General features: G+C 41.5%; 2 protein-coding genes across 12 annotated transcripts in view; one reads left to right on the forward strand and one right to left on the reverse strand.

The window, feature by feature from the left end:
- Positions 1 to 1,397: 1,397 nt before the first annotated feature.
- NOAZFP (nucleolar atypical zinc finger) lies at positions 1,398 to 16,154 on the reverse strand. Of its 10 annotated transcripts, none has more exons than XM_087736619.1 (11): positions 15,978 to 16,154; positions 15,357 to 15,524; positions 11,485 to 11,614; positions 11,189 to 11,208; positions 11,005 to 11,075; positions 8,742 to 8,821; positions 7,258 to 7,384; positions 6,394 to 6,498; positions 3,771 to 3,817; positions 2,637 to 2,754; positions 1,398 to 1,966 (listed from the first exon to the last, which is right to left on the reverse strand). In XM_087736619.1, the coding sequence occupies exons 3-11, from the start codon at positions 11,602 to 11,604 to the stop codon at positions 1,689 to 1,691; spliced, it is 966 nt and encodes a 321-aa protein (XP_087592745.1). In that variant the 5' UTR covers positions 11,605 to 11,614; positions 15,357 to 15,524; positions 15,978 to 16,154; the 3' UTR covers positions 1,398 to 1,688. The 10 variants fall into 10 exon arrangements, with proteins under 10 accessions (XP_087592745.1, XP_087592744.1, XP_087592743.1 ...); XM_087736618.1 differs by having other exon boundaries at positions 15,494 to 15,524; positions 15,942 to 16,154; XM_087736617.1 differs by having other exon boundaries at positions 15,942 to 16,154.
- Positions 16,155 to 16,325: 171 nt separating this feature from the next.
- Positions 16,326 to 27,132, forward strand: part of RNF150 (ring finger protein 150) — a 155,241-nt gene continuing 144,434 nt past the window's right edge. Inside the window, exons 1-3 of one of the 2 annotated variants that reach the window (XM_087736612.1) lie at positions 16,326 to 16,348; positions 16,459 to 16,573; positions 25,763 to 25,986. In XM_087736612.1, the coding sequence (XP_087592738.1) occupies positions 25,972 to 25,986 (15 nt within the window). In that variant the 5' untranslated portion in view covers positions 16,326 to 16,348; positions 16,459 to 16,573; positions 25,763 to 25,971. Of the gene's footprint in view, positions 16,349 to 16,458; positions 16,574 to 25,762; positions 25,987 to 27,132 lie in introns of those variants that run through there. The other variant, XM_087736613.1, reaches the window with a different exon arrangement.

The following is a 27,132-nucleotide window of genomic DNA, read 5'->3' on the forward strand; positions in this document are numbered from 1 at the left end:
ACTTCCCTCACTTTGAGTTTGGTTATGCAAAAGACTAATCAAGACATCTATCAGGTACATAATTTAAGATGGGTAGGTCTTTGCTAGCACCTGTAACTGGATGGCCCTAGAGTTTCAGTTTTTGAAGGGGATTTGGCTTTGGGACACTGCATTCCCTCTCCAGTTCTGAAGGCAAGCACTTGCCATGCACTGATCAGGTCATGTCTCTCTCTCCAGTACAGTTTCTTCCCTTAGCTGCCATAACCAAGTTGTGCTCTTTGTCAGTTTGTTTTTGTCTTGGATGCATTCCAGCTCATGTCTTTTATGCATTTGAGAGGCGTTTAGGAGGGGAGTATTAAGGCCAGGTTCCTCAATCCTGTTTTGTTAAGAAATGCTCATTTGGCAATCCTAACATCATTAAAAATTATTCTCAATAGGGTATGCTCTACCAACATATGACCTTTAGCTGTTAAGAAACAGTAGAGAAAGCACCACAAAAGTAGGTAATTCTATAATCAGTTCAGATATTTGTCAGATAACAAGAAATAGCTCTCTTGCATTTAAGCATGGCATTTAGAAAGCTGGAGTAAGACTTCAGGCGGCTGCCCTTGTATCTTGATCTGTCTGCTGTTAAAGTTGCTATCCTCTCAACATTCCCCCACAGGAGGAAACTAAATACTATTGCTTAGATGTGTAGCTTGGTAATTAACATGTTGACTTTCAAATCAGAATCACTGCAAACGCTTCTGCAAGGGTCACCTCCTCAGCTCAGGCATGCTGGTCGCTTGCCTTGTACCAGCACATTTGCACAGAACGGTATTTGAACCCAGTGTTTTGAACACCCCTGTGTTTTCTCACCTTATCAATTCATACACAGGGGTTGTTTCCTAGCAAGTTTTTTATTTTTTTGTATCACATGCAAGGAAAAGAGTTGAAGGCTAGGTACAGAAGAAACCAGTCTTTTTGATCTAATGAGAAATGGTCTTCTCCATTTTGGCGGCAGAGAGGATACACCGATATTTTTATTGCAATAAAATTTTTTCTGGGGTGCACTTGTAATGACTGCATATAGCCTCACTGATTAACATCTAAAAATGCTGGAAAGGTAATGTTCAAGTACACAGATAACTACGTTGATCTGCCTTACCTACATAAACAAGGAAGTTATTTTAGTGTCAATTTGCACTTTGTACACAACCTGCTTTCCAACTGTTCAAGGGAGATCAATATTTATGACAATTCATTAGAGAATGCAGTTGACTTTTATTGTGCAGACCAAAAAAAAAATATGTAGTCACCAACCCACCACTACATTAATTTTATGAAATCAGTTAACAAAATTATTGTAAAAAATAACTTAATTTCTGATGAGCAAATGGAAACAAGTTGTACAGCTCTCCCATGTTTCTGTATTGATAGGAGAAAATGGCATTGAACAGTTATAATCAGTAACTCAATGACAAAACCACTTCCGTTGTTTAGGGGAATAAAAATATTCCTGTTTTCTCCCCCAGTCCCAAACTCAATATTGGTTTACTAAAAAAAAAAAAAATAATCTCACTTGGAGTTACTGCAGAAGTCCCACACTCCTTGCTCTCTAACTTTGATATGTAAGTACCTGATAGAGCTACCCTACTGGCGTGTACGCGATTCAAGTGAAGCGCTGCTTGGCTCCTTCCAAGTGTTTTTAGCTTGCCAGTATTCTAAGCTTAATCTTCTGGTTCCTCATAATGTGCATACCCACTAGCATAGGTCCTTCCTAAATTCAAATTGCTGAATACATCTGTGGTCTCAGTATCGGAATCCTTCCCTCCCTCATCATTGTCATCTTCATCATCATCTTCTGCTTCATATTCATCATATTCATCCTCACGGTCACCTGCATCTCCAGCCTTGCTGGAGGAGAGGCTCTTCCAGTAGGCGTCATAACCAGAAGCTCCATCTGCATCTTCACCTCCAGTCTGTCGGCCAAACTTCAAAGAGCGCGCTGCAGGCAGAGAAAAATCATCATGTTCCCACCCCTCAACAGCAATTTGAGCTGAGCATCTGACATTTCTGTCCATTTTCACTACTGAGCAAAGAGCATACAATGTTAGACAGCCTTTTTCTAAGTAAGTCTGACATTTTCAGATTTAATCCTTACTCTGACAGAACCTTTCTGCTACACAGTCTGTCCCCCTGCAGCCAAGTCTGTATAAACAATAACTGCCCCTGGAGTATGACTTAAGTTTTAGGATAAACCTTTGGTACTCTAGCCAAGAAAACCTGTAATGGGATGTGCTTCACGAACACAATACGTATTGTGATTTATTCAAGAGCGGTTGAGGTAGATTGTATGCATGTCATCAAATCACACTTTGAAATTCATTAGCCAGCTTCTTGTAGGTGACAAAGGCTTAAACAGTGATTATTTTTTTTGCAATTTTTCATAACTAAAATCTCAAACTAAAAAGCATTCCCTGTATTGGAATCAATTGATGATTAAGAATGAGACTGCTCAATTCTAGAACTAAGAAACACCAAGTTCTTCCCAAAACAAATGCAGCAAAGCTTTGCAAAACAATTGAAAGTAATCAGACTGTACTCAGTGCTCCTATGCAGAAAAGCAGTCACAATGTGGTACTTGTATGGTGTGTTAGCTAGAGAAGCGGGCTTACTTGACATGCTCAGATCCTTTGTCTGCTGAGTTTCATGGCCACATTTAGGGCAGGGAGGCTCTTTTCCTTTTTCCTGCTTGAAAACCTTACTTCGCACATGATCATCACAAAAACAAGCCTGTGGGGTGAAAGGAGAATAAAAAGGCTAAATGTTTTAATCATAGAAGCATACTCTTCAGCACGAAGCAAGCAAAACAACGGTCTAACAGCAGCAGGATTTTCTGGTTGGGATTAAAATTTAATGAACTCTGTCTGTGGTGGAACTGGAGTCTGTGCACAGAGCAACCACTTCTGTGTTGAACGTAGTTTCATGGCTTCCTGGGGAAGAGGCTGGATGAAAGTGCTAATAAACGAGTGGAGAAAGTAACATACTGAAGGACTGGATTATAGTGCTTGCCCCCAAGGAGCCTGGCAAACTTTGGTTTATGTTGGCAAGCTTAAATAAAATACAATCAGAGACGTATGCCAGAACATAACTATGCAGTGACCTGAAGGCAAGAATTAGAGATTGAAATTTCACATGTCGAGCACCAGGGTGCCAGTGAAGTTATCTGGAGATGGGAACAATTTGGAATATGAAAACGATGCCATGGGAGACTGCAGGGAAACATATGGAGGGTAAGAAGGCTAAGAGCAGGCAATGAACCAGAACCTGGAGAAATCTGGGCAATGCTGATGATGAAGCAGGTGGAACTTTTTACACAAAATTACTTCTGAGTGTGTAAAATCAAAAGCCTGACGTCAACAAATTAGCCTATGTGTGTGTAAAACTGGATTAGCTGTGGTGATTACTTCTGTTGGATCCAAGCTGCAGTGTTTTCTGGTCAGATCATCACTTTTGCCTTTTCTTTTTTAAAAGGCCCAAACATGGTGCAGCTCCAATTTAAACACAGAGGGCTGGACAAAGTGAAAATCACCTCATCTGACGTAAGGATGCACAACACTGGTTTGCGGTTAACAGGCAAGCACAGTTAAAAGCCCTTTTGTCCCCGTAAGTCTGCCCCCAGGTTTCAGAAACTAATACAAAAGTATGAATATTTTTTAATAACGTAGAGGAAGGCTTGATGCCAGCCTTGGAGGCTACAGAGAACAAGTCTAAAATCATGGCTACTTGCAATGGCCTTTGCTCTTTACCTTGCAGCGCAGGCATGAATGCTGCCCCAGCCTGTTACAGGAAACACCTGTTGGAGAAAATCAATATGTAAAATTCAGTGCTTGGAAACTGCCTATCTGCGGTGTTTTTAAAACCTCGTAAAAGCATGTCATAAACTTAATCGAGACATTTATTTTGAATTCCCTGACACAACTGCACTTTGGCAACACGAATCAGTCGCTTTACCATACAGTACCATTTTACTAGATTTTTTTTTTCCAAGTCTAAGCCTCATTGCAATAATGTAATTTGACACAAAAAGTACAAGTTGAAGAGGGGAAAAAGTTTAACTATTTCTTGAGTTTCTAAACTTTTAAAAACAGAAGCTTCAGAACCAATTTGGTATTAAGTGATCATCTTGCTTTTCCTTTTCTCACAATGTCAAAAGAAGGAGCGCTAGCATTTTACAGTCACTTCTAACAATGCCATGGCAGCTGTTATTACCTTTATCTCACTTAAATGGGATGTGAGAACACTTAAAGCTTGCAAACTTCCAAACCTAGAACAGTTCTTTTGCTCTGTATTTTCTGTCGTGTCCTCCGGAAACACACTTTATTGCATACAACTTCATACAAAATCTATGTTAAAGAATTGTAGTTGGCACATGAGCTGTAAAGAGCAGAATCGGTGCTCAAAATCCAACTTGTCTTGAAGCTTCGGACTGGTTTCTTTACTCCACTTAGAGGGACTATAGTAAAAGCAACCACACAGGAATAGCCAGCAACACGAAGCTGGGCGAATAGTTACTCCTCAAGAAGTAGTAATACGTATTTTATCAGTCTCTGCAAGTACTCATTCCCTTCCACCTTGCCTTACCCCTGTGACAACTAAGTTTTTTGAATCTGAAGTAATAAATATCACGAGTTCTCCACATGAGCAGGACAGCTACGGGATTTAGTGCTCTGTCAGGTGTTTAAAGATGGAATTGGAAATGCTAATGCGTGTATATTCAAACATTTCTGGAGTATCTGCACTTCAAAAAACTTCTCTCAGATAGCGATGGAAAGTAATGGCACCTTTTTCACAGCTAGACTGGGATTTAGACTACAATTGCATGACTGCATTTAAAGTTTACATATTCTGCAAAAGTTCAGGTTTTATAATCTTGTTACTGCACACTGACAAAAATCCTGCCTCTCTACCAAGACTGCACTGTGCCACGAAACGTTGAACACAATGAAAACCCTCAAAAAAGCAAGTTCTCTATTCAGGGTATGACATCACATCTGTGAATTAAAAGCTTCCAACAATCACTGAAAAAACATTCTTGTGGAACAGCTGTTGCTGCTTCAGTATTGCTATGCAGGAAGATGTTCTGGCAGAACACATCAAGGGAAGCTAATCAAGGCTTAGAAAATAGCTGGCTGGGAAAAAAAGGATGGGAGATGAAAAGGAGATAAGAGATTTCTAAAGACACAGACTCTAACACTGAAATCAACAACCATTCTGAATTGGGAGAAATCAATTAGGACAAGAGATCAGTCAGTTCTGAAGAAACCAGTCGTGATAAAGAGCACCTTGAATTTCTATAATAAGACTTGAAAATGTTATAATGCTCAAAATACACACATACAAGTTTTGGAAAGGACAAATGCTTGTCTCATGGGGTAAACCAAATAGTAGTTAATGGTGGGTAGAAAAGAAGTACTTCTACAAAAGATGAGTTATTTCAAACATGCATAGTCTTGGTTTGGTTTGGGGTTTGGTTTGGTTTTACTTCCCTTGAAGTTTCCCTGCTTCAGCCACAGATGAGTAGTGCATGAGCAAAGTCAGGCATGGCCATCATGTGCTCTTACAAATACCAGTTTCAGTTTTGTCCACACAATCAAAGTCCAAAAGGACATAAAGTCTTCGGCTACCTGTTCTTTACTCAGTAAAAGTGGACACGTATCGACAGTCGATACATGACTGACACACATGTCCACTGGTCAGTGAAGAAACTAACACTGAGTTCATGCTCTGGATGAACACTATTTTTGTTACTTCCTTCCATGCTCACGCTGTCTCTCTGAATCAGACAATGACTGCTTCCTGAGCCATGGCCTTCCTCAGGACTTGCTGCTTTTGCAAAATCAGCAGATGCAAACCCTCCACCAACATACAGGCCACTGACAGCAATCTGGGAAAGTTCAGCCAGGCTAACAGGTGGTATTATTTAGGGCAGCTGTTTTCCATGAGGAATAGGTATCTAGAAATAGCTCATCATATGGTCAGAAGACTGGAAGAGAGCTCCTTCTTGCCTGCAGAGCTTTGTAGAGTAAAAAAGCAGCATCAGCAGTTCTAGCAGTTTTGCTGCAGTCCTGGCTACTGCCAACACTGCAACTTTAGAGACTGCTGGCTCCTGGAAAGGCAACTTCCCACGGGAGGCCTGTAAGCACCAGGCAGGGAAACAACTGCCATGTACAATCTGGCATAGAGGAAGGTCAGAGACAAAAGCTCTAGTCTAGGTAAGTGGACATCCAGACCAAGCACATAGGAAAGAGGCCCTTTCCTCCAGTGGTGGTAAAAGCTATTTGAAAAAGGCGAGGGAGAGTATTCTGGAGCACAGAGGAAGCACCTGGAGAGTCTGCTTAGCTGTTGTGAAAGGGATTATAACTAACTTACATTTAAATGTCTCTGCTTCCAGAACTTGGCAGCTGGCTTGATGTTCAAACTGATCATCTTCACAGAGGAAATTGTGGCAAAAAGAGCAGGCGAATATTCTGCCTCCTAAAAGATTTATCAAGGCAAAACAATCAGCAATGGGCACAGGCATCAAGTTCTGCTCTGCAAACAATTTAGGCAGTAACTTTGACTGAAGACCAGTTCTTCCTTCTGTCACAAATACTTCGACAAAGTCCTAAATTAGACACTGCCATCCATTATTACACTGAAAAATACATGTATCCTATAATACAAGACAACATAAATATTAAGCAAGTATTAGTTCTAGTCCTTTTCTTCATATTAATTTGACTGTGGCATTACGTATTTTTTCTTAAATTGGATCACATTCTCTCTCATCCAGCCTCCTTCCCTCCCACCCCCTCACCTCTGATGCATACCTGCAATAGACACTTTAAAGGATTCCACAAACGGAGATCAGTATGGTTTGCTAAGCAATTGGGAATCCAAATACCTGTACTAGCGCAGATGCATGGAGTGGGATTGGCAGAAAATCGTGTGTTGACAATCTGATGCAGTGCTTAATTATGTGAAGCACTCAGCTGATAGGACAGTTAATACTTTAGATGACATAGCCATCCCCGAGTTGAGCACTGTATGTTCTTGAGCAGGTCGTTTACGTTCCCCACTGCATAAGGCCTGTTTTTAAAATGGGGAGAATGCCTTGCTTTGAACAAACATACTGCAAGGACTAATCAGTGAAGATTAAAAATGCCATGTTAAGAATATAGGTACAACAACTTAAGCAATTTGAGGAGAAAAGTATAGTTTAGGTTTGCTTACTTTTAAGTGTGAGCAACCTACCGTGGTCCCAGACACTTCTTTCGCACTCAATACATTCTGCATCTGCGAGAGGGCAGATACACGCATGTGTGCTGAGACACTTCCTCCCGTGACACACCCAAGCTTCACAGAAATCGCAAATTGCACCCTGTAATTACAGAAAGAGATCATCCTGGGACTTGTGCAATACCTAAGGAGAGACTCTTATTCCATAACCCTGAATGTATCCAAGTATCCATTCAGTGGGTTCATTCCAGTTGAGCGAGAGAATATGAACTGCATCTATATTCCTATCAAGCTGCTCCACAGTTCATCTTGTTTGTTTGATATTCATTTCTGCAGCATTAAATATAACACAGAATAACTTGGTTTTCTCCTTTTCTGTTTTTTTACATTTCCTGTCTTAAATCTTATGCATGAAAACTGTGTCCTCCAGCTGAAACCTGAGATCCATAAATGATAACAATGTTCTGGCAAAAATGCAATTTCAAAGACCTGAAAAATGCCACTAGATTCTTACAGCTGAAATCACTCATTCAGATTTTAAACCATGCTAATTAGAACACAAGCTCCAGAGAAAGCAAAGATCAAATAACTCATTAGAAACAGTTAGACTCTAACTTTCATTTTGATTAAACTACAAGATCTACACATCAACTATCCCTTAATTGTAGCATTTAAGAAGCCTTCTCAGCCCATATGTAACAAACTACCGTGTGCCTTACATGCACACAAAACTAAAGAAAACAATGGTGAATCCAAATTAATTGTTGATGAAAATAATTGCATCAGTGAAAGCATGGAATGTGTTTAGGAACTTCAGACTGGAAAGGCCGGCTGTGCTACTGAGAAAAGCTGACTGCTGACTGGAGGCAGAAACAGGACAGAGGTTTAGTCCATACAGTATTTAATCCAGAGGCTATGACATGTCATACCTTGCTTTCCAGAATGGAGTAACTAACTCGTCCTTCTAAACAAAAATTCAAAGGCCAGAAGCTATGATCATCTCTGTTAAGAGCCCAAATTATTATTATTTTTTTTAAATAAAATTGCCCCCTGGTGCCATGGAACAGATTCCTCTCTGATACTACTGATGGTTTCTGCAATAGTGAGAGGACAGTGACAAAAGTCCACTGGTTTCTACAGAATGATCCTAGATCTTAGTGGAGACTGGGAATTGGCTACAGGCCGTGTAAGCTGCAGTGCTGTTAATGCATGTGCTTAGGGCCTGCCACCAATACAGATCTGTTAGCATCCAGGACATGTGGCAGAGTTTGCAGGAGCTGAATCTATAAATGCAGAATTTGGGTTTCTAGTATAAGGGAAAAATCAGTTTGTGATGGTAAAATGATGGAAAAAAAAAAAAAACCCACCAAAACAAAACCAAAAACCCCAAACTTGGTATGGTACATGCTGTCATTCCATAAGTCTGTTTTATCTTTTTCAGAAAGATTTGCATAGAATAACCTCATAGTGCAAAAAAGGGTGTAATTTTGTATACATACCACCATTGCTAGTCCAGTACTGTATACACCAGCATGTTTTATAACACAGTCTGAAGACTTCATCATGCATTTGGTTTTTCCTGTTTGAAAAAAAAGGCAAGCAACCAGAAGAAAAGGATATAAAAATAAAAAAAAATTAGAATGTATGTTCATATAAGAGCAGTACTTTGACTAAATGCCTGTGCTTAAATGTAAATCTAGGTAAAAATAACACAAACGTGTCTGCAACCCACCCTTACATCTCCCTTAGATCAAATTAATTATTGTCTGTTTTCAGCCAAAACCTCTTGCCCCAGTACTGAGAGATATAAGGCAACGTGTTGTCTTGGTCTATGTTTTGAGGCATTGGCAAGAATTTCAAATGTCAAAACAAACCAAAGAACAAAATTAAGGTGAAAGTGAAGCAATGACATCTTAAGAAGTTGCATTTAAAACTGCTGCTAGTTCTCTCCCACCATAAAAGCAGCATGTGCTGTGTGAAAAGCTGAGGTCCTCTGAAAAAACATGTGCACCTGATGATTTCATTACTTACAGGTACTTGGATACTTGGGTTTTTGGTGGTTGTTGTTGGGTTTTTTCTTTTTTTTTTTTTAAAACCACCTAAGAGATTACTTCCTAGACAAAATAATTCCCTTTAAATGCTGGGGATGGGTGGGAGAAAAAGCCACAGTCTGCACTCAAGTCACTCTGACACAAGCAAGCAGTTAGGGCGACAGCCTTCCCCTACTCCTTGCCTCTGACATAAATAGCTCTGCCAGAACGATCCACGCTCTGTATGCAGTTCTACAAGCAAAAAAATCTTGTAGCTAGCCCTGGCTACTGCAGTGGAGTTTTATCACTGATTTAACTGCCCTGCCACAGACCCCTTTGGTGTCTCTGTTATTGCCTGCTTAGAGAAACCAAGAAAAGGGTGCTCCCTGCAAACCCAGTCACGAGCTGACAAAATCAAATTCTACTCTGAAAATGTAATTAAATCCCAGTATGCAGCATCAGCAGAGGTACCAAATGGCACTTGGAGGGTGAGGAAGGACCAGTGGTGGGCTGAGCTGGGCAGTGTGAGGTGGTGGGGTATTACCGGGTCTGGAGCACTGCAATACAGCTACCCTGCTCCCATCCCTCAGGGACTTCTGCAAGAAAGATGCTGTTGGTTTGTAGGGGCTGTACCCAATGCTTGATTAAGCACCAAACAGCTCTAATGGTCTTTGTCTTGGAAAACCCTGGGACTCAATGTGATTTTTGTGGTTGCTACTAGGAACACTTTTCCTCCAGAAACATACTGTAGATTAAGATAAATTCAACGCACGGGAGTCAACTGCAGATGTATAATATAGTGTTAGATAGACAGCACATTTTTGTACTTCACTGCATGATGACAGAAGGAAGACTTATGAAGGATGACATGCTGCCACTGCACACTAACAGCCTGGCTTCCAGAAATGCTCAGTATCTGCAGGTCCCAGCAAAGGCACTGGAAGCTGCAGAGGTCAGCAGCTCTGAGAGTCAAGCTACAAAACAGCCAAATTGCTTAATGACAAATTGAAAATCTGCAAGGATGTGTCGAAACAGTAAAACAACAAAATTCACCTCAAAGTATGAAATGATTATCAACGTTCCCTGCAAGCAACCAGCTGTTTAAAAGAAACAAGGGCATTTTAGCCTGATTCAGAGCCAAGTTCTGTCACTAGGAGTCATTCTCTTGTTATTTCAAAGCATCGGCCCTTTAGCACATATAAATAACATGAGCAGCATATTACATTACAAAACCATGCAAGGTGAATAATGTACTGTTGCTTTAATTGATATTAAACTGATCAAAAATTATATCAACCCCAAACAGCAGTATTTCTAGGCACCTTGCTGGCAGTCAGAGCATTTTTAACTTTGCTGTTGTCATGAAACAATATCTGACACAGTCAATCTAGGGAAAGGGTCAGTCGGATGTTCTCAATCCTAAAAGGCATAGATAAATTCTATGAATTCTATAGAATTCTATTCTATAAATTCTGAGATAAATTCTTCTGAACATCAAATACTGAAGACAAGCCCGTCACCCAGACTTGCAAACCTCTGGGGTTAACAGGCACACGCATTAATGCACGATCAAGCAAGATCTCTTCTCAAGGAGGATATTCACAGCAGATTTAAAAGAATCTGCTCCAAATATCACAAAGGCACTTTAAAACAAAGGTAATCTAACTGCTGAGAGTTTAACACCACAAACGGGACTGAGGATAGTATGTTTTCCTTCATTATTTCTACTTACCACATTGTGCACAAATGGGTAATTTTTGAACAGAGTTACAGAAGTAGCAAAAAGCTCTATTCTTCTGTCGTCTAGGCACATGGAGGGGAAAAAAAAAAGAAATCAACCGTTAAAAAAAGACCTGTAAAATGTTTGAAACCAATTAATATTAAGCTACTGGTTTTAGAAGGGGAAAAATACTTACCTTTGGCACTTATCACATTCCTAAAGAAAATAAATAAAATACTGGTCATTATTTTTATTCTGGGTAAAATATACAAAATGTACAGACCCCACAGGGACTCTGAATTAGGTTCTCATTAGGAACCAAACTTTTTATTCGAGTATTATACCTCTGATACAAATGTAACCTTAAATATAAAGGAAGGATGGCAGGAAGAATGGCACTCTAGTGGCATTAAATAGTCAATGTAATAATCACTGGTTTTAGATAATTTAAAATCAAGTATTGTAATATAAAAATACTTTAGGTTATTTTACCATTGAAGCATTACAAGGATGTTTGGCTAAATCTATGTTGCCTCTTGAAGCCCTTATCTGCTTTTCACGTTCACGACGGTTCTCAGCTTTCTTACGAGCACCAGTCTTCTTTTTAGGCATTTTTCACTATCTGTGGGTGGGGGGAAAAATAGGCATGTAATGAATGCGCACAAACCTATGTATGTAAATACATAGATACACATGACACATCCAGCACTAAAATTGCATTGTGGAGTTCCCATGTTAACTCTGTTTCATCTCCATTGGTTTCCTTTTCTGAAAGTTTATTTTTCAAACGTAGAATAAGGGGCTGGTCCCTTAGGAAGAGTCATGTGATGAACCATGAAGAATCTTGTGATCTGGAAAGGACTTGGCTGTCTTAAACTTTGTACTTAACTATCTTTGAAGTGTTTTGCCTTAAAAAAAAAAAACAACAAACCTATGTTTTGTAGGGTTGTTTGTGATGGGTCTCTGGTTTTGGTTTGCCTTGTCTATTTAATAAGGACAATATTCAGCTCATTTTCTCTTTCATTTCTGTCTCTTCTCATGCTCACTAACCACTTCAATCAGTTAAAAAGCATTCTTCAGGTAAGCAAATCATGGTGTACTGCAAAAATGCAAATTTCACACTTCTTGAAGGCTTAGAAAACAAAACATCGCTATATAGATTTAAAAGCTGTGACAAAGGGATGTACTGCTTATTTATCATTCCACCACATTAGCAATAACGAATAGATGAGCATGCATTGCTTTGAAGATGCCACTGTTTCCCAAGAAGGGCCTACGCTAATCTAATTCCATCTGGTTCAACATGTGTGTCTTATTTTAACATTCTAGGAGGGAACCAATCCAATACAGTGGTGAGACCACCAGGCAATCAGAGCACTGCTGTCTTGTCACCTCCACAGTAAACTGCGCAGTACTCACATATGCTTAGTTTACGGTGTGTTTATAATAAATTAGGCAAGTATTGTCCTGACTTCATGAAATGCAGAGCTGCGAGATTAAAGCTGTGATCTGATGTTAGAATTTCTCTCGTCAACACAAGCACTCAAGATAGACACCCTTCCTTATGCTCCATCTTTATCACCCCCTCGTTTCTGCTGGTGAAACTGCTGTCAGTGTCACATTCTACACTAGATACAGGTTAAAAACAAAAAACCCAAACAACAAGCACCCCCAAGACCCAGATTAGCACAATCTGGTGGGGGAAGACAGTGAAAGGGGTAGCAGTGGTAGTTGCTTAGCAAGCATGGGAATAAGAGAGCAGCTAAGGAAGGGGCGAGGACCTCTCCACTGACCAAGAAATTGCCTTATTGAACATATTTCTAAAAAAACACTCCCAAGTCTATGGCCCAGGTGGACACACTTCTTTGTGCTGTAGCTACCAAACTATACTTCCTTGCAGATGACAAGATGGCTGAATGTTTGGAAGGGTTTAGCTCTTATTTTGGTACCTCACTACAGTGCTTCTGTTTTGAAAACCTGGCCTCTCTAGCAAGTTGCCCCAACATATAATGCACTGTACAACTAACCCACAGTTCTTTTAGCTACAAGTACACCTAATGGTGCTCTGCCTCTGATTTCCCAAACTGCAGAAATATACTTTCAAACAATTGACAACTGAGCCCCAAGAGTCATCTTGAAATCTCAATCTCCGCTTAAGGAATTTGAAGAAAATCGCTGTAGACTTGGGGCTTGGCAGAAATGGGCCCACGTGATGGGACAGCTCTGCGCAGGCAAAGGTTCTGCTGATATGTCTCTGGGTGGCTACCAGGGGCCACTGGCCTGAGGAAATGGGAGGTACCTGCTCTCCCCAGCCTCATCCCTAACTCCACGTAGACACACACGCTGGCATCTGAAAGGAGATCTGCAGCATCAACAGGCAGTGAACTGTGGCAGCTTAAACTTGGAAGAAAATTAGTATCTTTGTTCAAAAGGTCTTATAAAATAAACCCAACAATCCTAACTTTCCCAAACAAAGAAATATATTGTCCTGACCAAATATTAAAATTTGGTTTTGATAGCGCACATAAATCAGTTTGCTCACCCTGTAGCATTCTGTATCATGTTTAAATTGTATTAGTGTCACATTTTGTAGTCAAAATCATGTTGCTGAGCTGCCTGCTAGCAACTGTCATTATTCCAGAGCATGATATTTCTGACACTGGGAGTCCAAGACAAGGTTGTACGCTAATTTTCAAACTGCTCGAATGCTGATTTAACAACAGAATCTAATGGTTAGTATTTATACCTTGACTTCTTCACGTTACCTCATAATCGAAAGCACCAAAATGACAAATTGTTTTCATGACAAACACTGTCTCAATGATTACAGAGGACATAGATTATAAGAAATCTTTAAGATGGTAGTTTTTACAAAGTTGCACTAAACTAAATAAAACTGCAATGTCAGGTCCTTTTAACAAAGCTATCAAGTCAATATGGGCTTTCAAACACCACCCAATAAATAACAACATCCTATAGATCAATATTCTATTGCTTTTTCCCTCTGAGCTTCCACTTAAGATGTTTGTTGTCTTTGCCCTGAGTTCTAAACTTTTAGGGATTTACCATCTTTTAATTTTCTGACTAGAGCTATTTTTTAATTTTCTGACTAGAGCTTAATAGTGTTACGATGCCAGAAATTGATAGTAGAAACTGTTTACCTGCAATTCCTTTCAAATCAGGGTATTGCACCTTTTAAAAGCACTAATCAGTATTTAAAATGCCTCTGCAGCATGATCCACCTCCACTTTCCGCAATGCTTCTGTAATCTGAGGCTGATGGATGACCCAAAACTGTATTCAGGCACCACACCACCATTACTGAATGCTCAGACAGGAAAGACCCAGTGGAACCTGTCTGCAGTCCAGCTCCCCCGCAGGGTGCATGGGAGAGAAAAGTGCCTCGGGGGGGGGCCTAAAACAGCAGGTCCAATCATCAAGGAAATGTCTACAGTGAGCTACTCACTTAAGATCTGCTGGAAAGATTGTGTGAACCTTTTGCTTAAACAGAGTCTTTTTGCTGAAGGCAGAGACTTACAGCCATGCTAGCACCCTCCTTTTCATCTATGACGCTGCTGTTAGAGAAATTGCCCAGGACGCACTAGGTCTGTGCTTGGTTCCCTCCTCAGCCCCAGAAGGTATGATCCTGCTGCCCTACAGAGCATCTGAGCTCCCGAACGGGGAGCAGTTCTGCACGAGTGGTTTTTCTCCATTTGAAGTTTTCTACTCGGGAGCAAACTGCTAGAGTGACTGGGTCAGAGCAGCAGCAGGAGCGAGCGTGACTCTCCAACTTAATGGCTGATGCTGTGGCACAGAAAGCACAGAGTTCAGATATCGGGAGGCTGTGTATGAGGTGAGCAGTAGTTCGCAGGAAAAGGCCTAAAATGTGTTGCGTGCATACTGGGTCCCCAGTACCGCGCATTTCGTTCTCTAAGTTTCACCTCCTGTTCCTCAGGTGCTGCGTTATTTGCTAAGGTAAACACAGGCAAGGACAGCAGAGTTTCCACCACAGCTCCAAAGACCGCTTGTGCATTTTACCTGACGGTTGTGCTATCTAAAATACATAAACAATGTCTAGCATCTAAATTCTGTTGAGGTCGTAGCACGCCTATGCCATTTTTCCCCCTCTTGAAGATTGTCCTTGATGAGGTCCCAAAGACACACGCTAAGTTTGCAGCAGACAGGAAAGCAGATTGCACCAGCAGATTTCTGGATCTTCTGTGCTGAGGACAACATATCCTTGCGTCGTATTATCTTATGTGATACGCTTACCACCCTGCTGTCACAAATATAATGAACAGCTGTATTCATCTGGGGGGCAGGGGAACTGTCGGGTTACTCCTGTCACGCCACGCAAATACTAACAGCCAAAAGAGGCTTTCCATATTCAAGACTTCTTGTACTTCACCACTGAATAGCTTCTACTTTATGCGTAGAGGGATCAGGGTAAATTTGCTGGGTCACATCTGATTCTATTCAGAATTTGACAAAATCTGTTTTACCGCTTTGCAAGCATTACGCAAGATCCCAGTACTAAAAAAAAAAAAAAAAAAATGTATTAGCAGTATTTCATACTTATGTCATTCCAGTCCATGGCGCCTCCTAATAACGAAATCATTTCCAAGGTGCTGTGCTTTCAGTGCCTGCCTCCATCTTTTAGTAACGCGGTGGCTAGGGCCCAGCTGTGCACAGCGTTCCTCGGGCACGTCTCTCACCGATGCCCTCCCCTGGAAACGCACCTCGGCCCCGCCGGTAACGGCCGCCCGCCCGCCGGTAACGGCCGCCTGCCCGCCGGTAACGGCTGGCCCCGCTGTGAGGCCGAGGCGGCATCACCACCTGATTTAAGGCCGTTAGGTGAAACGCCAGCAGCAGGCTAGCTTTTCGCAAAACACACGCACACTGCAGTATTTTAGCTTTCGGTATTTTTACCTTATTTTTTAGTATTTTTACCTAGGCTCCCAACCCGCGTCGCAACGCGTTTCCAACCTGGACCGCCGTGCTCCGTGTTTCCCGGCACTTATCTCTGGGGAAGCCAGCGACCGCTTCGCTTGCTCAAAAGGGGAAGCCGCGGGGGACCGGGACCGGGACCGCCACCGCCGCCGCCCCCTCAGCGCGCCCCGGGCCGCCCGGCTCCAGCGGCCGTGCGGAAGCCGGAAGCGGCGCGGTGCGGTGCGCTGCCCGGCCGGCCCCGCGCGGCGCGGCGGGAGGGTTCCGAGGGCGGCCCCCCTCAGGCAGGCCCCCGTCCCCGGCGGGCCGCCGCCCTCGCCCGCCTTTCTCGTCACGGCCGCGGCAGGCAGCCGCGGGGCGAGGGGGGGGCACGGCTCGGCGTGCTGGGTCGGGGAGGCTGAAGGGGCAAAGTAAGCAGAAATGGAGGCTCAGGGAACTGGGAGGACCTGAGGCTCTGTCTGACGGGAGTTAGGGAGGGAAAGAAATGGCAAAATAGCAAGTCTGCGCTTTCTCCTCACAGAATTGCAGTGTCCGCGGGTTGGACATCGAATGGTTGGGAACCGAGAAAGGGCACGATTTCCACACTGCAGAGAAAGGTGTTGCCAGAGTTTTGGAAGGAGACATCATAAAAAATGGTAAATATATGGATACCAAAGACAGCACTCTTAAGCAGGAGTAGTTAGCACCTGCATCTTTTGTACTAGTAAGCACTTGGTGTTATAACGCAAACTGATTTGCATGCACGTACACCTTCTTGACAAAAAAAAACCAAGCCAAACTGCTATCTCCACATGAGTGTCTGTGTTCTGAAGAGAAATTAGGAAAAAAATGTCTTTTGGTGTTATTTTGAGGGTCCTAATTAATGTAATCTTCCTCCTCACTTAAAATATGCTGTTGGTTTCACTGTGGTTGGGAAATCATTGAAGAAGTTTTTATAAGCTGCTTACATGGATGTTATTGTTCAGTGTTTGTTCCATTCTCAACTTTTGTTTGCTTTCGTAGGGATTGTTCCACAACTTTCGCTTGACAGAGACCAAATGTAGGGCACAGTAATTGCAACAATATGTTGTGATTGTAGTTGATTAGGGTTGGCACCTGAAAAGTTATCTCTGAAATCTTTCATCAGTGGCTCCATCTGTTCTCAGAATAAAGTGTTGTTTAATCTTAATGGTAGGAATATAATGTAGATTTAAAAGGGAAATAATATCCATACCATAAAAAAAACAACCTGTACACAGCTCTGTCTCGCCTGAGGTTATGCAAGTCATGCTTTGTCACAGATCGACTTGCCTTTCAGAAGGAGAGTTCAATCTGTTTCTCAGCAATTTCTGCTCATTTCCCAACTCGGCCATCTAGAGGTCTGTAACCTAGTGGTGCTTGCTTGACTTCTGCAAGAGCTGTGAGCTCTGGAGCTTGGTTTGGTTGGCATACATGAAAGATACCGCATGAGGTATGAAGGGGTATGAAGTATGTGGTGATGCTGTATGGACTTGCTGCTCCCTTTTCTTTTTACGTAGGATGAGCACTTGCTTAACTCCTCCTCATAAATGGCATATAACACAAGTAGAAACGTAAGGATGTCTTTGAGTCATTTTAATGTCAAAAGTTCTTCTTACAAGCATATTTATTGCTTTCGTGCGTATTGCCTAGAAAACACTTTGTGAAAATCATTAATGATGTATTGTATAGATACTTAAATGAAGATGAGTGCAAGGATCACAGAGCAGTTACATTCCAGTGTATGTTATAGTCTTTTGCCTAGGAAGGGTTTGATACATGTTTCATATAAATTAGTCCTAGGGCAGTGTTTTATTTCTTGTGTGCTTTGATCATCCATTCACTCAAGGTGGGGCAGTTGTATTGCTTCAATTGTACTTGGTCATGCACTTCTTCCTGAAAGTTTGCTGCTAATTACAGAATGTGATTTTGGCTTAATGAGAGAGGCAGGTATTCACTGGCCACCATTGCCTTTCCCGGAAGACTCTCTTAACTTTTGTGAGGCCAGGGTTGTATCTCCCACAACAAACTGTTTGCTTGTCATGCTTTTCTTTCGAGATGTAATCTTCACACCAGGTTAGTGGAACACACAGAAAACAGCATTATTGTTTAAGCCAATAATTCATGATGATCACTCAACTGGACATTTCTCCTTTGTAAGAAAGTGGACGGAGAAGTAATTTTGAACTATTGTCGGTAGCCATGGCTACATGCTGTTTAACTAACAACCTAGGTAGAAAATACGATCTTTTGTATAAGACCTTAGAGCTTTTTTGTGTCATTCTCCCTTTTCTTAATGAATGCTATTAATCATTAATATTCTTTTATTCTGGTGGTGACCATTCTAGTCTGTTTTAGGCAGCCATGAATGCAAGAACACAATGAGAATAAATGATATAGCACTGGAAAAAAATACAAACAGAAAGCTTTAATTTTAGCGTAAGTAACCTAGTCAGCTAATCTGCTTTCATGAATGAGCAGAGCTGTTGAAGAAAGGACTTATATACATCCATAGATGTGATAATTGTCTTCTCATTTGAATGGGCATTTTTACATAAACAAACACATGAGAGAAAAAGAGGGAAAAATCTAGAAAACCGCCAAGGAGACAGGTGGACACTAAGATTTTTATCTTAGTCTCACCTAAATGGCTTTTAAGCAGTTTTGTTTTATCCTGTGGACCTGTATCTGCCTCGATTATGTTCCAGAACCACCCTCTAGATGGCAGGAGTTAGTCACTTCGCTCATGAACAGTAAAATATCTTCTTTCCAGAACCGGTAAAGTGGCCTAGGGCTGTAATACAAGTGAATAAAAAAAAAAAATTAGATGAGAATAGCCAATTTAGAGCTTACAGAATTGCCATTAGCAATACTGGACTACTCTCTGGGGAACTATTGTGGACTATTGTTGTTTCAAAGATACATGCAGAAAGTAGTGAGAGTCACCCTCATTTTTAAAGGTGTTTCCAGTGACCTTTATAAGAGGAGCCATGGAAGGACAGTGTGTGTGTCTCTGAACTATCATAATTCCATATTACTTTACAGACAATTGGAACTGTCATGGTTTTGCTTAATGGCCACTGTCTGTCTAGCTGAGAAAACAGGACAAGACTCTGAGGGCCTCCCTATGTTGCTTGATGAAGGTATTTCAAGAGCTTGCATGACAGCACAAATATCGGTGATTGTCTTAACCCTAAGCTGTGCTACCTGCAGAGTAAAAGCTGTACACTAGAGAGAACTGGCAGTGAAAGTCACTCATGTAAACTAAATGGTGCAATGACAGCACAGCCGTCTTGGTTGGTATTTACACGTTCAAGGCGTGTCCTGCAGCATGCATTGTTTTTCATTCCTGTTTTACTCTGCTATACTGCCATGCATCTCACAAAGTTAGTTTCACCTATGCAGAGAGCCACAGGATGCCAATAAATCAGAATCCCTCCAAAATATATTGCTGTCCAGGGGGCATAACAACAAAATTTTGGGCAATGTCTTTCCACCTCACTTCTTTTTTCATTCACATTTTGGAGTCGTGGCAGGGCAGAGCAGTAGCACTATGGATTACATACTGACCGCTGGTCAGATATGCATTTTTAAGGCAGTAAATTCACAAACATTTCAAATGGGAATAATTCAGTGAGAAGACGTGTTGGGAACAGTTGTCTGAGGGAAGGTGGGGGTTGCTTTTTACAGTGACAAAGCTGAGTAGTACCATTGCAGCTCATGTGGGCACCAGCCATCTTCAGAATTGCCCTGCTCACTCCTTCGTCTGCTCATCTCATAGAAATTCTTCCTTTCCAGTGGAGGCATGTTTTGGGGATGGACATTTCTTTATTCCTTAAGCTACTCAAGTAATAACAAAGGATTCATGCCATCTCACTTCTACTATTGAAAATTATTGAGATCAGAAAGGAAAATCAGGAAATTAAGCGTGTGTGCAGTCTCTGTCAGAATGGCAATATTCTGGGAGAGATAGGACCTTTGTATGCAGTGACACTGGACTGTGCTGGATGACAATGAAACGTTTTTACTGCCTTTCGCTGTAATATCTCAGTCCCTTTAAAGGTACAATGAAGCATGTTAACTATCAACTTGAAATAAATACTGACCTGAGTTGTTGTAATTTACTTTTAATTTAATACACTGTGATTTCTTTTCCTCTAAATAACATGCTTGTTCTGATCTAATTAAGCCCCTATTATCTACCTACCTATTACCATAATTATCTTCATTATTGCAATGTCTCCTTACAGCATTCAATCTGTTTGCCTCCCTGGGGGTTGCATTGTAAAATGGGTGCAGCATATACCTTTCTAACTGACCTTTGAAATGGCATACATCAAATTTAATTTGTTTTTAAGTCCTGGCCTTGCAGCAACTGACCTTAAAAGTTATGTCAATATTTGTTTGATGTAAGATAATTTTGTCTGTAGACATTTATCCTTGCTGATTTAACTACATAAAGAAAAGCAAAACAAAGAAAAGAATTTGAGGCAAAAATCTTTACTGATGTCTACTGAATTGGGATGTTCAAATATAATATTTTAAAATGGGCCTTCTTGAATTAGGTGTTGGAAAGACTTTTTGTGTGCGCATTTTCTTTTCCCCCTGCTATTACAACTGATGCTTACAATCATTAATCTTAGCCCTGGAAAATTATCCCCCAAGAAATTTCTAAATGGTTATTTTGTCTGGTCAATGTTTGTGAAATGTATCAAAAGGGAAAAGAAAACAAAAAAAGGAAAGCAAAGAGAAAGAGAGAATTTGCTGTTATGTGACTAGAGTCCTGATTCAGGGAGCCCACTCAGTTGTCAACTTCTTTATTAAAATCTTTATTAATCTTTGCTATGATATTCAAGTTGTATATTTTCACATTTCTTCCTTCACTTCAACAAAGAACTGAACGGCATTTTATTGTGGTAGCTTGTTGGGGCTTTTTGTTTTGTTTTTTAAGATGAAAGACATGCAGTAAAGCTAATGCTGGGATTTCTGTAATGCATTTAATGTGGTATCATGTTAATTATCATATGTTAATTAAGATTGCTGAGGTGAGGGGATAGTAGTGCAGGACTAATCAGTTACTTATTTTCTAACAAAAGGGGTAAGCAATAATTACTTGTGATGGAAAAAGAACTTGTTGGCTCGTAGCAAGTTATTAGTATTGTTTTTCCGTGATGAGATTGTAATGTCGTAAATTATCTTGTTTCTCTTTCCTCTGACCCCATCAAAAGACTGGCACATGGTGATAAATTTGCTGTGTATGTGACACTGGGAGGCTTTGTGTGTGAAGAAGAAGAGGGAGATACCTGATAGAAATAAATAGGAGCACCTGTGTGACAGAAATGGAAAAAGTAAAAAAAACAAAAACAAAACAAAAAAACAAACAAACAAAAAAAAAAACCAAAAAACGAGGTCAGACAGCAGATGATTGATGACAAGAATTTCTCTCGCAGTGCTGGAGGCTTGTCAGGTGGAAGTGACAGGGGAGAATGAAAAATGTGAATGTTTTAATTGGTCACAGGATATGAGATTAATTCACCTAACTTCAGCTGTGTAATGATGAGCTCCTGGGTCTGAGCCTGTTGTCCCCCTCGCCCTCTAATCACCAGAGAGAGATGGGCACCTGAAGGCGGTCAAGCAGAAACCTGCCCAGGGTGCCTACCAACTGTCCGTGCCAAAGAAAGTAAGGTTCTAGGGTATGCTGAAGGTGATGTTTCCAACAGGGCTAGCAAAGAGATAGTGGTATCAAAAAGGTATCATGAGACATTATCTAGAATACTTGGTACAGTTACCCGAGTTCAGCCGTGATCTGAAATGGGGGCTGCACAGCTGTAGCCGTACCCCATGAGTTAAGAGATGTGTTACACTGGAAGATGCTAAAGCAGAGAGGAGGGAGGAAGAGGCTGAAGTTTCTGTAGACTTCCCGCAAGTCCCCCTTGGTAAGCATGGACCAATTAATACCTGTTTATCCTTGTTCAGGGTAAAGAATTCATACCAAAGAATTCATACCATACCATTCAGGTGGAAGGAAATTTTGCCAAGGTGATCAGGACACTAAGAACCCCATCACATAGGAGGAATCTGAAAAGATGTGCTGTATCTGGCAAAATGAACAGTCAAAATGGGGTAGGGGGGGGTTCCATCAGTGTGCTAAGTAAGGGGGGTGAGCAAAAAGCGCGTTCTGGCACAAGAGCAAATGGGTATGGAACTTTACAGCCTGGGGCCACGTGGTGCAAGAGGCATAACTGTGGGAGAGCATCGAGGTTCAGGGGCTGTAGTTGTGTGATATATGAAGAGGTGGTTTAATCTAGAGAAGGGAAGGCTGAAAAGATCTAATTGTTGTTTTCAAGCACCTAAAGAGAATTTATAGAGAAGACAGAGCCAGACTTTTCTCAAGGGTACACAGTGACAGCATGAGAGGCAAGTCACAAGCTGCAGCAAGGGGAATTATGACTGGTATACAGAAAAAAATAGTTCATAGTGAGTGGTCAAGCAATTGAAAAGCTGTACTGAAGCCTCATACATTGATGACAAGAAACTCTCTTGTAATTTAGAATGGATATTATTAAAATAGCACAATGAATTAGATTAGAAGGGACCTCTGGAGGTCACCTAGCCAAGTCTCCTGCTGAAAATTTCCATATCAAATAAGGTTGGCCAGGGCCTTGTCTAGCTGCATCTTAAATGTTGCCAAGGATGGAAATTGCACAACTGCTCTGGGCAACCTTTTCCCAGGCTTAACAACTCTCCCTGCAAAGATCCTGAATAGGAGGATCCTGTTGACTTCAAAGGCAGCTGGATTATGGCCTAGAGGAGGCAGAGTATTTGTTTGCCATCGTTTTCTGAAATATCTGTGCTAACAAATTCAGCATTTCAGCTGTTCCATGTTTTTCCTCAGTTATCGAGCTGTGTGACATGTTCCTCTTTTGTGTCACTTCTTATCTAGATGGCAATTTTTCTCCTTTAATTATGGCTTTTCCTTGTTCAGTAGAATTCAGTTGTAGAAATCTTATGCAAATATGAACTGAATGGTTTTCCTGTCTAATTATAGCTCCATTTAGATGAGACTAATGTCAGTGATACTGAGTGCTGGCTGAATTAAATACTGAATTTATTCAGCTAATGAAGGCTGAAGGACAGACTGTTTGCTTTATGGCATACAACATGGGTGGTTCAGCTCTTGGTTCAGAGGACTGAAAGAGAATTTTTGCAGCAACAGTTCACTTCCCTGATATTGCAGGGAACCCTCTCTTATCATCTCTTTCACAAACTTAACAAGCTCCCGTCTTAGTTGCCCTCACCATGTTTTTGAAAAGCATTGCGGATAAAGAACAGAATGACACCCAGTGTTTATAACACCATCACGCAGCAATTCATCACATACCGAACTTCATGCTGTAGATGATGTAATACCTGTGTTATAAATAAGGTGTTTGAATGCAGGTAATCGAGTGTCAAATCATATGCTTATGGCACTGTGAATAACAAGACTTGGAACCATTTCTAGGCATGGACATCAGTCCTCAATATTCTGATTGATTTAGAAAACCCATTTGGTTATGTTCCCCTGCTGTTAGCTGATATTCTGATGATAGTTTCTATTCATTCTCATTTGTACTTTATTTGTTAGATTTCATTTATAGTACAAAGTTATAATAGCAGTTCTATTGCTTCTCAAGTACCTGAACGTTTAGAGTTACTGAAGTGTCACTATAAATAAGTCATGTGCTCACAATGTTCACTAAACTCCTTATTTATATTTATTGTGGAGTAATGAATCTGTAGTCCTACTCTGAGCTAGAGCTTATCAACGGGTGATGTATTGTGAAATACATTTTCATTTTATAATAAGTGTTCCAAGCGTGGTGGTGTTAAAAAGCAGAGCAAAAGCCTTTTTAATGGAGTGTAAGGGGGAACTGAAGAGTTTGTTTCAATTATTTTATTGTATTTGTGTATAACACTGGTGGAAAACTGCAACACTGAGGTACCTAAGGTAAAACTCTAAGAGAAGGACAAGAAAAAAGCAAGCAATTTCTGAAAACAGCATCCTGGACTGGCATCTGGTTTCTCTGCTAATTTTTACTAGGTTATAGCTCTTTTTGACAAGATGGAGTTCTCTCGAATCCATTATAGATGTGCAGTCTCTGCATTGAGTGCATGTCTGATGGGTCATTGGAAGCGTCATCAAGGTGTTTGAGGAGTTGTTTGCTTGTTTTATGATATTTCTTGCTCCTGTCATGTCACTGGACAGCCCGATGCCATCTGCAGCTAGGATGTGGCTGTGTATTTCATATGAAGTTAAATATTTGTCTACAAGGAATAGGGCCTTGAGGCTATGAATTTGCTATTTGCATGATGATGAGTGAAGATAGATAGCAATAACTTTTGGTCACTGCCAGCTTCTCTTGGTCTGAGCCACTCTGAGCTTGAAGACCTTCCAAGCATCCTACGAAAGCTAGCTGCATAACAGATTTGGGCTGCAAATGGATGGATGGGATGCCCCTGCCAGCCAGTAAGTCTCCAGAGCATTTCCATTTGTAACATTACCCAGCTGAAGTAAAATGTTACCTCCATTTGTTTTTTTTCAAGTGGCTGCTTGGTGGAGTTTATTTGCGTAGTGGTATTTTTGTCACTGGTCAGTTCATTTTAAATGTAATTCGTTTCGGAGAGCTCAGACATTTCAAATGAGCACACTTTTTTCCAACGTTAAATCCAGCTAAAACAGCCTAGAATGAATTGGAGCACTGGCCTAGAAAGGAAAGGCTTCACAGGCCATTACCGATTCCCTGAGCCATCTCATCCCCTTGACTGTCATATAATGTTTGTTTAATGTAAAATTTCCATATAAAACAAAACAAAATAAAACCCGAAAAGCAGAACAGCAGCTCTTTGGCATTAAGATATTAAAATGTGAAGGTAGTGAAAATGAGATTTCCTTTCATAAGTACATTAGCGACCTTAGGGGAACCCTCAGCAGCAAAACGCTACAGCGGTGAGAAAAGGCTCAGCTCGGAGAAGGAGGTGGATGAGCGTGTTTGGCAGCGTGGGCTGGAGTCGCTGGGGAGTTTTGTTTTCAGCTTCAAGGGAGAGGAGGCCCTTGTGGGAGCCTGCAAGGATTTCTAAAATAAGTGCTCTGGGCCAGTCTGTCGCTGTGCATGATGTTACCAAGTATGTCTGGGCAGGAGTGTGTCACTGTGTTACTGAGGATTGCTATGCATAAGTAAGCACGTCATTTTGTGAGTCACTGAGGATTTCTATGCATGAGTGACTGTTTCTGTGCTCGAATATGAATAAATAACATCCAGAGCCTCCAGTCATTCTAAAAAGGTTTAATCAAGGCTATCAAATAACTGGATTGTCAAATAACATAGCTTGCTGAATTTATTCACGAGCGTTCAGGGACCAAAGTAAATTCAGTATTCCAGGAGCTTCTCCCAGGTCTTTTAAAGTTCCCAGGAAGATCAAAGAAAGACCCCTAATTAAGATCCTTAAAAATGTAAAACCAAAATGGGATCGCTTGGGCGTAAGGTGGAAGTTCGGAGTCCTGTGCACGTATCCCCTTTTGTGGGATGCTCTCAAGCTCAACAAGTGTCTCCGCGGTCACGGGTGGATCTGTAGCTTTGCAGGGTATTAGGCATTGACTGTAACTCTCATCCGTTGGTGGGCTGGGGATTGGAGGTACTTGGCAATGAGGAGAGTGCGTGTAAAATGTGAGTGACAGCCTGCAAATACCTGCTGAAGTACTGGGAGAATGCAAGGGAGAGAATTTCAGAGCTCACTCCCTGAGCATACGTTAACATGACACTTTACCTAGTTGCGTTTTCATGCAGGCCTACCGAGGCTGGCGCATTCAGCGAGACACTCGCCCAGCCTGCCCCTGCGTCCCGCTGCCGCTGCTGTCATCCCGGCCTTGCCTTACTTCCACCTTGTGCTGGGACCCGGGGGCACACTTGTGTCACAGCCTCCCCCGCCTGCAGGTCTGTCATTTCATCTTAATCTCTGGGATGCCATCGCGCCCACCCACCATGGTGAGGCACAAATGAAGTTAAATGAGGTGAGTAGACCGTTCTGTGGATGAATATAAAGACATCCCAGGAGTGAATACCATACAAAGAATTAAGACACCTGAAGGCTATCCACAGAGGTCAAGTTAGGAAGAAATGAATGGCTGAAAGGTTTATACAGCGGTCTTCGAACAGAAGGTATCAGGCCTGAGCCCCTCTGTCGCAGCCCTTTCCCACGGCAGGCTTTCACAACGGGAGGCTCTGAAGTCACCCTCTGCGCCCCGGGGAACCAGGTACTTCTGTGGTACACTTGTAGCAGGCTGAGCTCCGAGTAAATGGACCTCTGCTATGAACCTACCAGAGCTTTTCTAAAAGGCTATTTTTTTCACCACGGGTGTCACAGACTTGGTGAGTGAGTCTGAGTTTGGCCCTGAGAAGGCAAGATGCAGGTTTTGGAGCAGTACTCGTTAGAAAATGGTGTCATTTTTTTCATTTCATAATTGGGTAGGCACAAGCATAAGGAGCCTCAGTGAATATCTGTGCCATGCATCCCTGGAAGAGCACTGGGAGGGTGTCCTGAAAGAAAGCTCAAGAAATGAAACATTCTTTCCTCTCCGTAACCCAATCTGCCATTACATCAGGCTTCCTTGGATTCAACTTTTAACAGTCGCTCTTCAGCCTGGTGCTGATCTCATCCAAATGTTTGGGTAGCTGGCAGATGGCATTGTTTGCAGCCGAGGTGAAGCTGATGTAAAGTTTGGACTGATTTTCTTATTGCTGATACTTTATCTTTGCTATGTAGCAATGTACACTAGAGGCTTACAGAGAACTCTTGTGTGACACAGCCCATCTAAGAACAAAGCTGGAATTGAGGTGCTAAAAGAAAAGCAGTTATTGAAAGCTAGTCAAATATTATCTGCAGAGAGTTTGCTGCCCTATCTCTGTTGTGCAGCTACATCTCTTGTGGAGCTGTTGCAGTTAATAAATAGGGTGCGGGAATACTACAGACATCCTTGGAAAAGAAGGACGCAGCGATAAATGCAGATAAACACGAAATACAATTACCCAGCTTGGAAATGGGTTGCCACACAATTCTTATTGCCTTTCCTTTGGGGAATTTTACAGAAACAGACCTTCCACTTTCATTGTCTGATAGAAGGTGGCACCTCCCACAGCCTAATACACATTAGCAGCCC

This window comes from Nipponia nippon, unplaced genomic scaffold (genome assembly GCF_047370975.1).
Source record: "Nipponia nippon isolate SJK-2023a ecotype South Korea unplaced genomic scaffold, ASM4737097v1 scaffold_6, whole genome shotgun sequence".
Lineage (NCBI taxonomy): Eukaryota > Metazoa > Chordata > Aves > Pelecaniformes > Threskiornithidae > Nipponia > Nipponia nippon.